This window comes from Budorcas taxicolor, chromosome 14, assembly GCF_023091745.1.
Source record: "Budorcas taxicolor isolate Tak-1 chromosome 14, Takin1.1, whole genome shotgun sequence".
NCBI lineage: Eukaryota > Metazoa > Chordata > Mammalia > Artiodactyla > Bovidae > Budorcas > Budorcas taxicolor.
In genome coordinates this window covers 76,780,583-76,794,049 of record NC_068923.1, presented here as the reverse complement: position 1 = coordinate 76,794,049, position 13,467 = coordinate 76,780,583, and the positions used below count along the sequence as shown (strand labels likewise).

At 43.6% G+C, this 13,467-nt stretch overlaps 1 protein-coding gene across 1 annotated transcript in view; it reads right to left on the bottom strand.

Annotated features, from left to right (window-relative positions):
- The window catches only part of SNX31 (sorting nexin 31), an 80,985-nt gene that overhangs the window by 65,811 nt on the left and 1,707 nt on the right, over nucleotides 1-13,467 (bottom strand). Inside the window, exon 3 of the mRNA XM_052651797.1 lies at nucleotides 2,382-2,496. Within this exon, the coding sequence (XP_052507757.1) occupies nucleotides 2,382-2,496 (115 nt within the window). The remainder of the gene's footprint in view (nucleotides 1-2,381; nucleotides 2,497-13,467) is intronic.

Sequence of the window (13,467 nt, the reverse complement as noted above, 5' to 3'; positions counted from 1 at the left end):
GGAACCACAGACTGGTTTCAAATAGGAAAAGGAGTACATCAAGGCTATATATTGTCACCCTGCTTATTTAAATTATATGCAGAGTACATCATGAGAAACGCTGGACTGGAAGAAACAGAAGCTGGAATCAAGATTGCCGGGAGAAATATGAATAACCTCAGATATGCAGATGACACCACCCTTATGGCAGAAAGTGAAGAGGAACTAAAGAGCCTCTTGGTGAAAGTGAAAGAGGAGAGTGAAAAAGCTGGCTTAAAACTCAACATTCAAAAAACTAAGATTAAGGCATACAGTCCCATCATTTCAAGGCAAACAGATGGGGAAACAATGAAAACAGTGACAGACTTTATTTTGGGGGGCTCCAAAATCACTGCAGATTGTGACAGCAGCCACGAAATCAAAAGACGCTTGCTCCTTGGAAGAAAAGCTATGAGAAACCTAGGCAGCATATTAGAAAGCAGAGACATTACTTTGCCAATAAAGATCCATCTAGTTAAAGCTATAGTTTTTCCAGTAGTCGTGTATGGATGTGAGAGCTGGACCATAAAGAAGGCTGAGTGTTGAAGAATTGATGCTTTCGAACTGCAGTGTTGGAGAAGACTCTTGAGAGTCTCTTGGACTATAAGGAGATCAAACCAATCAATCTTAAAGGAAATCAGTCCTGTTTATTCACTGGAAGGACTGATGCTGAAGATGAAGCTCCAATACTTTGGCCACCTGATGTGAAGAGCTGACTCATTAAAAAAGACCCTGATGCTGGGAAAGATTGAAGGCAGGAGGAGAAGGGGAGGACAGAAGACAAGAAGGTTGGATGGCATCACCAACTCAATTGACATGCGTTTGAGCAAGCTCTGGGAGATGGTGATGGACAGGGAAGCCTGGCGTGCTGCAGTCAGTGGAGTTGCAAAGAGTCGGACACTACTGAGCAACTGAACGACAATAAGAAAGGTCCGTAAGATAAATATTTTAAGAGGAGCAAAATCAACATACAGAAAAAAAAGGTTTTTTTCTTTTGTAGTGAAGGACATTAGTGGGGTAGTTGGCGTTGTTTGAATAACGTCTCTATACTGGATACCATTACTATATCAGTGTTAATTGCCCGATTTTTATAACTACACTGTAATTACTGAAGAGAAAGTCCTTGATCTCAGGAAATACACATAGATGTACTTAATGATAAAGTGGTTTATATATGCAAAACAAGTGTCTCAAAAATTATATACAATATATATTATACATACATTCATAACACCAACACAGACATGGGAAAGTGAGAGAGAGTGATAAAGCAAATGTAAAGTGTTAACATCTGGGAAATCTAGGTAGAATATACAGAAATTTTTGCATTAATTTTGCAGCTTCACTGTAAGTCAGAAATTCTTTCAGACTAAAAAGTTTTAAAAACTCAGATTCAGGACATCTCTGGTGGTGCAGCCAGTAGAAATCTGGCTGCCAATACCGGGGACACGGGTTCGGGCCCTGGCCGGCGGGGATTCCACATGCCGTGGAGCCACTGGGCCCTTGGGCCACAACTACTGAGCCAAGAGAAGCAGCTCCTGAACCCACGTGTCCTAGAGCCCGTGCTCTGCAACAAGAGACCCGCTCACGGTGAGAAGCCCACGCTCCACAACGAACAGTAGCCCCCACTAAAGAAAGCCCACGTGCAGCAATGAAGCCCCACAGCAGCCAAAATAAGCGAATTAATTAATTTAAAACAAAACTCATATACAGAAAAATGTATAGAGTATGCTTCGATTTGTCTTTAACCCACAAAGATATACACACACACTAGAATACACAGGATGGTTTCTGAGAAATACACAAGCCTCTTGTATTAATAATAGTATTTTCTTTTAAAGGCATGGGAATCTGAGGTGGAAGGGAACATGTCTTTCATGTTAAACTCTTTGGCCAGGTTTTATTTTTAAAACATTTTATGTCTATGCCATTTCCCCCTTTTAAAGCTTTAACTGTTTGAATGCCAATGATTCTATTTCCCCCCACCGTCCTCTCTTATGAGAGCTCATCCTGCTGTGCATATAGGACTTTTCAGAAGCCCAGCAATGCGCCAAGACTCTGTATCTCTAGCCCCATGGGTCCAGAGCAGATCTCCAAGCATCCCTGGTGCCTCAGCTCTGCTCCTAGGGAGGCCGGAGATGAAACTGCCATCTCCAGCGCTGCCGCTAAACATTTCTGATATCTCCTGCAAGCTTTCACATAAAAGCAGATCATTTTATCCTTTTGTTCAGTCTTAATCCAAATGACATTTCTTTGACTTCTACAATCAAAACCAACACAGAGCGGCTGGGGGAGGGGTGACTCTAAACAAAGCATTTTTATACCAAATACAAAGGCCACATATTGTATGATTCCATACATACCATTTTGCAAATATTGTTCTAACTGGTCCCTTCTCTCATCAGCCATAGATGTGGTCATTGCAAGATAGTACTTTGGTGGAAAGGGTGGCAGGCAATTTCCAAACACCCGCTTCAGCTGAAAGATCCAGAAAACACAAGGTTAAGGCAAAGCACCTACCGTTCAAGGTTGGTGAGACACCTAAGCCCCGACCTGGGGCAAGTCTCTCTCCAGCACTTTATCTAAAATTAACACTTCCTGATGGTCGCAAAGAGTCGGACACGACTGAGCGACTGAACTGAACTGATGGTCAAGAGGAGGAAAAGGTGATACCTTGATTTTCTTAAAGAGGATTTTATTTTAGTATAGGTTTCTAGAACACTGTTAGACGTATCTCAGACTGACAACTCCAGTCTGAGTTTGGTAGATTTGGGGTATATTTTAATCTTCCATTTGTTTTTACACAACGGCCCATCAGTCACATCACACAATATTCCTTTAATTCATTCCCATTCGTGACATCAATGATGAGAGTTAGGAATTTAATTCCCCCTCCCCACCCCCCACCCCCAATTTGAACAGAACAGCAGATGCTCAGAGTTGTGCAGTCTAATTTGGTAGCCTCTGACAACACAGCTAGTCCAAAGTGAGATGGGTGGTAAGTGTAAAATACACTCTAATTTTAAGGGAAGACTTCATACAAAGGGAAGAGAATGTAAAACATTTTGCTAATAACTTTTTAGGAATGTGCATGCTAAGTAGCTTCGGTCATGTCCAACTCTTCGGACTGTAGACTGCCAGGCTCCTCTGTCCGTGGGATTCTCCAAGCAAGAATATAGAAGTGAGTTACCATACCCTCCTCAATAACTTTTTATATTGATTACCTACTGAAATCATAATATTTTAGATGTATCAGATTAAATAAAATATATCATTAAAATTAATTCCACCTGTTCTTAAAATCTTTTTTAACATGTTAAGATTTTAACATAAAATTTTGCAGTGTTCCATATGTAGCTCACATTCTATTGCTAGTGGACAATGTTGGTTTCTAAAAGTCCTGCAAGGCTGACATATGATCCCAATAGAAACCCTGCCAGACCCCTCCCTCTTCCCCACTCATATATGACCCAAGACTATGACCATGTTGGAAACTATCTTTATGCAAGCTCATAGTGGATGCATCAAAAATAATTTTTAAATTAGGTAATCAAAACTGACCTTCATTCCAGACTCACATTCACAGTAAAAGCTTGAAAATAAGACATCGTATCATTCTCTTTAAAGTAGAAGAAAGGAAACCAGCAAGATTTTAACATGGTACCTCTGGAACAGGAAATTTCACTGGCTTAAAGAAAATGAGAGCAGATCTAAGAGAAATGAGACTGCAAACTAAAGAACGAACTAAAATTCCATGACCTTTGTCAAAAATACAGTGTGTGTTTGGCAAATATTTACCTTGCACCAGCCCTAACTTCAAAATAGATCCCAAATCTGGCCACTTCTTCCTCCCCCACTGCCATCACTCTTGGCCACACCCCTGTCATCTCTTGTTCCAGGTTATTGCAGTAACTTTCTAACAGATCTCTCTGCCTCCGCCCTTGCTCCCCTTCCACCTATTCCTAATACAGAATCTGCTGCTGCTGCTGCTGCTAAGTCACTTTAGTCGTGTCCGACTCTGTGCGACCCCATAGACGGCAGCCCACCAGGCTCCCTCGTCCCTGGGATTCTCCAGGCAAGAACACTGGAGTGGGTTGCCATTTCCTTCTCCAATGCATGAAAGTGAAAAGTGAAAGGGAAGTCTCTCAGTCATGCCCGACTCTGCGACCCCATGGACTGCAGCGCACCAGGCTCCTCTGTCCATGGGATTTTCTAGGCAAGAGTACTGGAGTGGGGTGCCATTGCCTTCTCCAATACAGAATCTAAAGTTACTTGAAAGTATAAGTCAGATCATTCCTCTGCCCTGCAAAAAATCCTTCATAGCAGCCCATCTCACTCAAGTACGAGCCAAAATCCTTAGGGTGGCCCAGAATTGGGCCACCCGATAAGACGTCCATTAGCCACCCATGACTACTTAAATTTAAACTTAAAATTTAAAATTCAACTCCTCCATCTCACTAACCACATTTCAAATACTCAATAGCCACTGGAAACATGGCAAGTTCCTACTGAACTGGACAAAGAAGATACAGGGCATTTCCATCAGCACATACATTTCTACTGGACGGTGTTGACCTAACGCTTAGAAACGCCATTGCCTGCCCACCTGTAGGGAAGACACAGCTCCCTTATGTTTCGTTTGGTCTGCTAGGCTGTTTGTTTGATTTCTAGGGAATCTAAATTTGATGCCAACATTTATTTTTGCAATTAAAAAATATTCAAATTATACTCTGGAGAGAATATAAAATGGCACAGCCACTTTGGAAGAGATTTTGGCCATTTCTTACAAGGTAAACATAGTTTTTTCACATAATTCAGCAACTACACTCCGAGTTATTCACCCAACAGATCTGAAAACTGCGGCCACAGAGAAACAGCATACAAATGTTTAGAGGTGCTTTACTCATAATCACCAAAACCTGAAAGCAACCGAGATATCCTTCAATAGGTGAATGGATAAACAAACTCTGGTCTATCCCTACAATGGAATATTCCCCAGCAATAAAAAGAAATGAGTTGTCAAGCCACAAAAAGACACGGAGGAAACTGAGATACACATTGATGAATAAAAAATCAATCTGAAAAAACACACTGTATGACTTCAATTATATGATATTCTTGGGGGAAAAGCAAAATGATAGAGAGAGTAAAAACATCCATGGTCACCAGGAGCTTGGAAAAAGGGGGTGTTGAACTGGTGAAGCACGGGGAATCTTTCAGGGTGGTGAAACTAGTCTGTATGATACTATGATACATGATACTAGGTATTTGCAAACCTACTGAACTTTACGACACAACTTTAATGTGTGCAAATATTTAAAGAATCATTTAGGAAGTGGGGGGAAACCCAGAATGGAATGCAGAATGTGAGTAAACAATTTAACTATACTATAAATACAGGAAACAACTGCAGTGAAGGGGATGAGGGAAAAGGTGCTGACCTAAGTCACTCTGCAAATGAGTGGTGTCTGTAAAATTAAAGGCAAAAGTAGCTGTACAGAAGCACTGAGCTCCAGCTGATGAAATTGTTTCCTACATGGATACAGGTTAACCATTCTGGTACCTCTATATGTGCCCACAGAATGGAGCAATCAAGTCAATGGATGGCAGGTGGTGTGAGTGGTTTCTCACTGTTGTAATGAGAGTTTTCAGATAAGGGAACAGGCTAGAGTGAGCCATGTGGTGATGGGTTACCATTGAAGACATCGGTATGAACTCACGTTTAACTTAATTTAGACACAAATGGCTACACGCAGAGGTAATTATTTAAAGACATGCAAATATGCACATATATTTTCTTGCTCTTTCAGCTGAGAGTGTCTAAAAGCAATGACACTGTGGCAGTGGAGAACACACCTAGTGCCAGATGTTGGTTTCTAATGTTATTCTCCAATGAAAGCAACTAGGACTCCATGAAGGAATGGTTGATTCTAGGACTGAGGCAGGAAACACACAAGATGAGTCTCGGACTGGGACTTCCCTAAGGTCCAGTGGTTAAGACTTTACGCCTCAAATGCAGAGGGTACGGGTTCAATCCCTGGTCGGGGAACAAAAATCCCACCCGCCACACAGTGGGGCCAAAAAAAGAGAAAAGATGAGTCTGGGAATCTTGTAGTGCCAGAAAATAAGAAAGTGTGCAAAGAAAACAAAAGTCAGCAATAGGGGAAGAGCTCCCACAGGCCAAGCTGGAACAATTTGAACAATAAAATAAAATCTAATTGAAGTACAGCCCAAAGCATAAAGTAAATATCCAAGAGTCCACTCCAGGAGTATTATATCCAGGCGTCTATAATAATTTATAGTCCAGATAAAAATTATTAACTAAATAAATAAATCAGAGAGAATAGACAAATCCTGGTGCAGAAGAATCCCAAATAATGTATGTAGATACTTCATCCCACCAGGAGATGGAACATAAATCCTCAGTCTTTAAAAGTGGTCTGTGCATGGTGACCTCCCTCCTAGGAGCACAGTGTGGAAAGGCAAGGAAAGAAGTAACTTTATATGGAGAAACCTGACCAACACCCCCTCAAGCCAGGTAACCAAGGGCACTATCAAGAATGTTAGATCGATAGCAACTGCCCCAGACAAGATGCGATTAGAAGCACTTGTCCCCCGGGGTCTTTCTCTCAAAACCATAAACCCAGTCTGGTCATCTGAATAACATCAGACCAAGTCCGATAGAGGGACATTCCACAAACTACCTGCCCGATACTCCTCAAAATTGTCAAAGTCATGAACAACAAGGAAAGCCTGAGGAACTGTCACAGTCAGGAGGAGCCTAAAGAGACTTGACAGTTTAATGTGGGGCCTGGATGTGGCCTTGGAACAGAAGGACATTAAGTAAAGACCAAAGAAGTTCGAATAAACAATAGACTGTAGTTTGTAATTCTGCATCAATGCAGATTCATTGTGTTAAGTCACTTTTAGTTGTGTCTGACCTTTGGGGACCCCATGGACTGCAGCCCACCCAGGCTTCTCTGTCCATGGGATTTTCCAGGCAAGATTACTGGAGTGGGGTGCCATTTCCTCCTCCAGGGGACCTTCCTGACCCAGGGATTGAACTGGCATCTCTTAGTTCTCCTGCATTGGCAGGTGGGTTCTTTACCACTGGGGCCGCCTGGGAAGCCGCTGTAATCGAAGTACCATACCTATGCACCTAGGGTGCAAGGGAGTACCTTGCACCTAGGGTGCAAGGGAGATGAGAACTCTGTACCATCTTTGCACTTAAAAAAATAATAAGAAATCTGAGATTGGTCCACAAAAAAAATGTTTATTTTTTTAAGAAAAGGAAACCCGATGCTCTGGCCTCTCTTTAAAAAACAAGAGGGTCTAGAATCACTGGAGTTTATATTCCCTCAGGCTGTTCCTACCACCCCTACTGCCTCTTATTTAAATTACCTGCCCGATAGAGATGCAGACACAGAGAAGAGACGCGTGGACACAGCGGGGGGTGGGTGGAAGGAGAGGGTGGCCTGAACTGAGAGAGCAGCGCTGAAACATACAGTACCATACAGAAAACAGATCACTGCTGGGAAGTTGCTGCATAAACAGGGAGCTCAACCTGGTGCTTGGAGGGTGGGATGGCGTGGGAGGTTCAAGAGGGAGGAGACACGTATATACTTGTGACTGATTTACGTTGTTTTACGGCAGAAACCAACACGACATTGTAAAGCAATTATCCTCCAGCTGAAAAGAAATTTTATGAAATGGAAACAATAAATTACCCGCCAGATTCCAGTAGTTATTTGTCATTTTTTCTTTAAATCTAGCAGTATAAAATATTAGAGCAACAATTCTGTTTTTTTTTAATTCGAGGAAATCTTCGTGCCGTGCCAGAGAGGATCCACAGGCTCCTCAGTCATTACATCATCCCAGGCAAGGGATTCATGCACCCCTCTCTGCTAACTCCATTAAGTAGAAGCAGGACTTGGTCTTTGCATGCACTTATTTCCTGATTAACTGATTGAGTGATCTTTAAAAGGCAATCTTCTTGTCAAGTGTTCACAAACATCACTGCTGCTGCTGCTGCTAAGTCGCTTCAGTCGTGTCTGACTCTGTGCGACCCCATAAGGCAAGAACACTGGAGTGGGGTGCCATTTCCTTCTCCAATGCATGAAAGTGAAAAGTGAAAGTGAAGTCCCTCAGTCATGTCCGACTCTTAGCGACCGCATGGACTGCAGCCCACCAGGCTCCTCCGCCTATGGGATTTTCCAGGCAAGAGTACCAGAGCGGGCTGCCATTGCCTTCTCCACATAAACATCACAGATGCTCCCAAATGGGTGGGGATCGCAGTATCCTTGAAACAGCAGGGCTGTCTGGGTTACCCACGGGTGTTCTGGGAGGAGCCCTATAGCCAAGAGCTGGACAAAAAGTCAACAAGGATTAAGGTCCTAATACCCACCCCAGAGCCAAAACTCTCCCAGCAGGTTTTACAACCAGAGCTGACTTCTCAAGGAATCTTCCCCCTCCTTTCTCAAGCACTGGTCTAAGGGGGAAGATAAACACAACACACTGAGCAGTAAAGTCCACCAAAAGTCAATCCCAACCGCACAAATTCTTCAACTCTACCAAAATACAGTCTTTTCTATTGGTCTCAAATAGTACAGAGTTTACCTATTCAAAGCACTCACATACTGAGAACTATCTGATATTAGAGTTAGTCCCCGGAGACGGCAATGGCACCCCACTCCAGTACTCTTGCCTGGAAAATCCCATGGGCGGAGGGGCCTGGTGGGCTGCAGTCCATGGGGTCGCTAAGAGTCGGACACGAATGAAATGACTTAGCAGCAGCAGCGGCAGCAGAGTTAGCCCCAACACTCTTTCAAAAACTGTTTCAAGAGATCAGAAGGAAAACGCACTTCTCGTGTTCCTTTAGTAAGAGGTGTTTTTGTTTGCTTGCTTTGAAAAATCATGCTCAGGTAACATTATTTTTTTAAATTCCAGCACAGACTCCTGCTCCAATTTCTCCATCGTACAGTTCTGCCTCTTAACATGAAGAAAACTCTACTGGCCAATTGAATCTTGACGTCAAGGTGGGAGGATGTGGTCAGATTGCCTTCGTTATCAAGGTGGGAGGATGACAGGGCTCATGGCCATGATGACCACCTACTTCACAGGACTGTATTAAGGAAGAAATGGGAAAATACACAAGACTGATGTTCTTTGGTACAAAATCCCACGGTCCAGGTTGATTTGAGCTGCGACCTTTTATCTGGAGATGCCACATGCGCTTGCAGCCCCCTATTTCTATCCCTTGGCAGTGACCTGGGACAAGTGGAATTACAGTCACAACACTGTCCTCTTGATAGCCTCTGTTTCTGATGTTGACTCAGTCATCCCATCTTCCAAGGCCCCTTGTATTAAAAATCTCAGATGGTCCAGATAAAGAATCACAAGCTCAAATCAACCTGGACTATGGGATTTTGTACCAAAGAACATCAGTCTTGGGTGTTCTCCCATTTCTTCCTCAGTACAGTCCTGTGAAGTAGGCGGTCATCATGGCCATGAGCCCTGTCGCCCTCCCACCTTGGTAACGAGGGCAATCTGGCCACATCCTCCCACCTGGACAAGAGTAGTTGACAGAGTAACTCAGGCCGCTGACGTGACTTAAACCAAAATCAGTGAGCAGCAGAACTTGGACACAGTCTTTTCACCACTTTTTCCTTCTCCTTGCCCTCTTTCCATCCCCTCCTCTTCCTCCATCAAATCTCTACTGGGCCTCTACTAAAACAGGATTCTGTGCTGGATATGCCATGCCTACAGCCTTCTTTCATTCCTTCATTTAAGAATTTGGGCTTCTCAACTAAATAAAGAGGGGAAACCAAATCTTCACACAAAGGAGGCGAAAGCAACAAGGTTTAAACACAAAGTGGCACGGGAATCAGAGACTGGCGTCTTGTGCAATTAAGGGGGCCTTCCCAGACGAGGCGGAGCTTGAGGTGACCTTTGAGAAAGGCTGGTCTCTAACCCACGGCCCAGTAGGCAGAGGCCTTCTCAGGAGGGGGAAGTGAGCCAGGGAGTGGCAACTGGCCAGCTCATGAGAGCAGACGGTCTGAGTTGGGGAAAGAAGAAATATCAGGTAGGAGCCAGACTGAGTCAGCACCTGGCAGGGAAGAAGGCTGAGCCAGTGCGGAGCCCTCCTCTCGCACGGAGGATCCTTTGCAAGGCTTGTCAGCATTGCTATGACTGATGCCAGCAGGGCGTTTCCAAAGAGGCAAGCATCCTCACCACAGAGTCCAGCCTCATTTACACAGGATGGCCAAAATGAGCCAATTAAAGGTTTCTTTCACAGATTTAACTCCCCTTGAGGGAGGTGGTACAGGCAAGGGCATAGATCAAACCGATTTTATTCATTTAGAGGCACAGAAAGCAGTCAGGTCAGGGAGTTCCTGTGGCAGAGAGACGGATAACACTCAGCAGTGGAAGGGAAGCTGCCAGAACTTGAGAGCCTCCGTGGGAACCGGGCTGCCAGCCATGACTTCAGAGAGCACGGGTCACAGCTGACCTCTGGGAAACAGCCATCTTTCCTCAGGTCAGTCTTATACGCATTAGCCTCCCACAGAAGGGGCAGGGGCCACGTCACCTCGGTCAGGTTCTCCTTCTCAATTGCAGAGGGCTTCCCTGGTGGTTCAGATGATAAGGAATCTGCCTGCAATGCAGGAGACCTGGGTTTCATCCCTGGGTTGGGAAGATCCCCTGGAGAAGGGAATGGTTACCCACTCCAGTATTCTTCCTGAAGAATTCCACAGACAGAGGAGCCTGGTGGGCTACCGTCCATGGTGTCACAAAGAGTCTGACATAACTGAGCGACTTCCACTCCACCAATATACAAAATAGAAATCCAATTCATAAATCCAAAAATCAGATGTGCTAAAAGTCAGAGTCTTCACTTAATTTAACATAGTGCTTGCCATTTAATAGGTACTTAGTAAATATTCTTTAGTAAATGAGTAATCAGTTAATCCTATTAAGATGAAATTCCTGTTCTATTGTGATGCAGAACTTCCAAATCAATTGGGAATAAACTCCTACTCACCAAACATACACATGACACACACATTCATAAACACAGATGGGGACTTTATATTGTCTCCTTTTTTATTGTGCTCAGTATTAATATTAAATCAGATTAAGAATTCTTAGCCATTTCACATCTTCCATGGAGTAGGAAGGATAAAAACTGCTGAGAAGAGGCTGAGGCTTTTGGTCTCTGAGTTAGGGTTGCCGGATAAATTAGAGGATGCCCAGTTAAGAGTATGTCAAATATTGCAGGAGGTATTCTAGCACTTTGCCAACAAAGGTCCGTCTAGTCAAGGCTATGGTTTTTCCAGTGGTCATGTATGGATGTGAGAGTTGGACTATAAAGAAAGCTGAGTGCTAAAGAATTGATGCTTTTGAACTGTGGTGTTGGAGAAGACTCTTGAGAGTCCCTTGGACTGCAAGGAGATCCAACCAGTCCACCCTAAAGGAGATCAGTCCTGGGTGTTCATTGGAAGGACTGATGTTGAAGCTGAAACTCCAATACTTTGGCCACCTGATGCGAAGAGCTGACTCATTTGAAAAGACCCTGATGCTGGGAAAGATTGAGGGCAGGAGGAGAAGGGGACGATGGACAATGAGATAGTTGGATGGCATCACCGACTCAATGGACATGGATTTGGGTGGACTCCAGGAGTTGGTGATGGACAGGGAGGACTGGCATGCTGCGATTCATGGGGTCACAAAGAGTCGGACAAGACTGAGCAACTGAACTGACTGATACTAGACAAATGTTTGTTATTTATCTGAAATTCACATTTAACTGAGGATCCTGTATTTTTATTTGCTAAATCTAGCAAACTTACTTGGACTTTTCATCTATAAAATGGGAGTAATGATAACGACTGCAATGGCAACCTTATAGGGGCTTCTTGGGCAGATGGAATAAAATCTTATGCCAGGAACTCTAAGGACAGAAAGCAGATCTTGTTGTCTGGGACTTGAGGTAGAGGGAGGGGATCAAGGGCAAAGGGGACAAGAAAACATTATGAGTGTGGAAGCTGTTCTCTGTCTTGATTATGGTGGTGGTAGATTAAATATATTTATAATTCATCACACTAGACACATACAGTTGGGGAATTTTATTATACTATGCTTAAATAAAGTAAAAAATAATATTAGCTTAGGATGCAGTTGTTTTTCTGATAGTCTGTTTGTCTGATATTTTGCCAACTTTGATAAGGAACCACAAAATGGTTAGAGCAGGTTCCAGAGATCGAATCTTGGCTCCAACCTTGGGCAAGTTGTACCTCAGTTTTCTCATCTGTTAAATGGGGCTAATTATAATCTAAGCTCATAAGACTGTTATAAAAATTAAACACAATATTACATATAAAGCTCTTGGCACCAACCTTAGCACAGAGTAACTATTAGTTATTGTTCTAAATTAATAATACCAATCAGTTCAGTTCAGTTCAGTTCAGTCACTCAATCATGTCCGACTCTTTGTGACCCCATGAATCGCAGCACACCAGGCCTCCCTGTCCATCACCAACTCCCGGAGTTCACTCAGACTCATGTCCATCGAGTCAGTGATGCCATCCAGCCATCTCATCCTCGGTCGTCCCTTTCTCCTCCTGCCCCCAATCCCTCCCAGCATCAGAGTCTTTTCCAATGAGTCAACTCTTCGCATGAGGTGGCCAAAGTACTGGAGCTTCAGCTTTAGCATCATTCCTTCCAAAGAAATCCCAGGACTGATCTCCTTTAGGATGGACTGGTTGGATCTCCTTGCAGTCCATGGGACTCTCAAGAGTCTTCTCCAACACTGCAGTTCAAAAGCATCAATTCTTCGGCACTCAGCCACCTCCTAAGATCTAAATAGTTTATTTAAAAGGAACTGTTCCTACAGAAAAGGGAAACAATGATACATGTAAGATGATTGGAAAATGGCTAAAGAAATCCTCACTTTAGAATTTTGAAAAACAAATATGAAGTATTCATCAGTATCCACTGTATATTCTACAAAAGGCAGATTTTTGTGGAGATCAGAAGACTTGGCTTTATGTTTCTGCTTCAGGGCCTGCTAGGATTTGATAGGTCTGAATTTTTCTGAAAACAAGCATCTCTCTGAGTTGGTTAAGGAGGGCTCGACAAGCCTCTGCGTCAGTAAATACTTACTGAGCACATAACTACGCGCCAGGTTTCCTGAGAACCTGGATTCTAATCTTCACAAGAGCCTTGTGAAGCTGACATCCACAACCACCTAGCTGATCATTTCTGAGGAAGAAATTGAAGGTCAGAGAAGAGGTGAGGTGTCCAGCCAGGAAGTGGTCAGCCCATCTCTCCCTTCTCCTCTCTGCCGACTCCCGCTGTTCACCTGTGATGGCCACCTCGCCAACCCGACCTCACACACAGGGAGGCAGGTGAGGGTGGGAGGTGACCCTCATGTTCATCCTACACCTGCCTAAA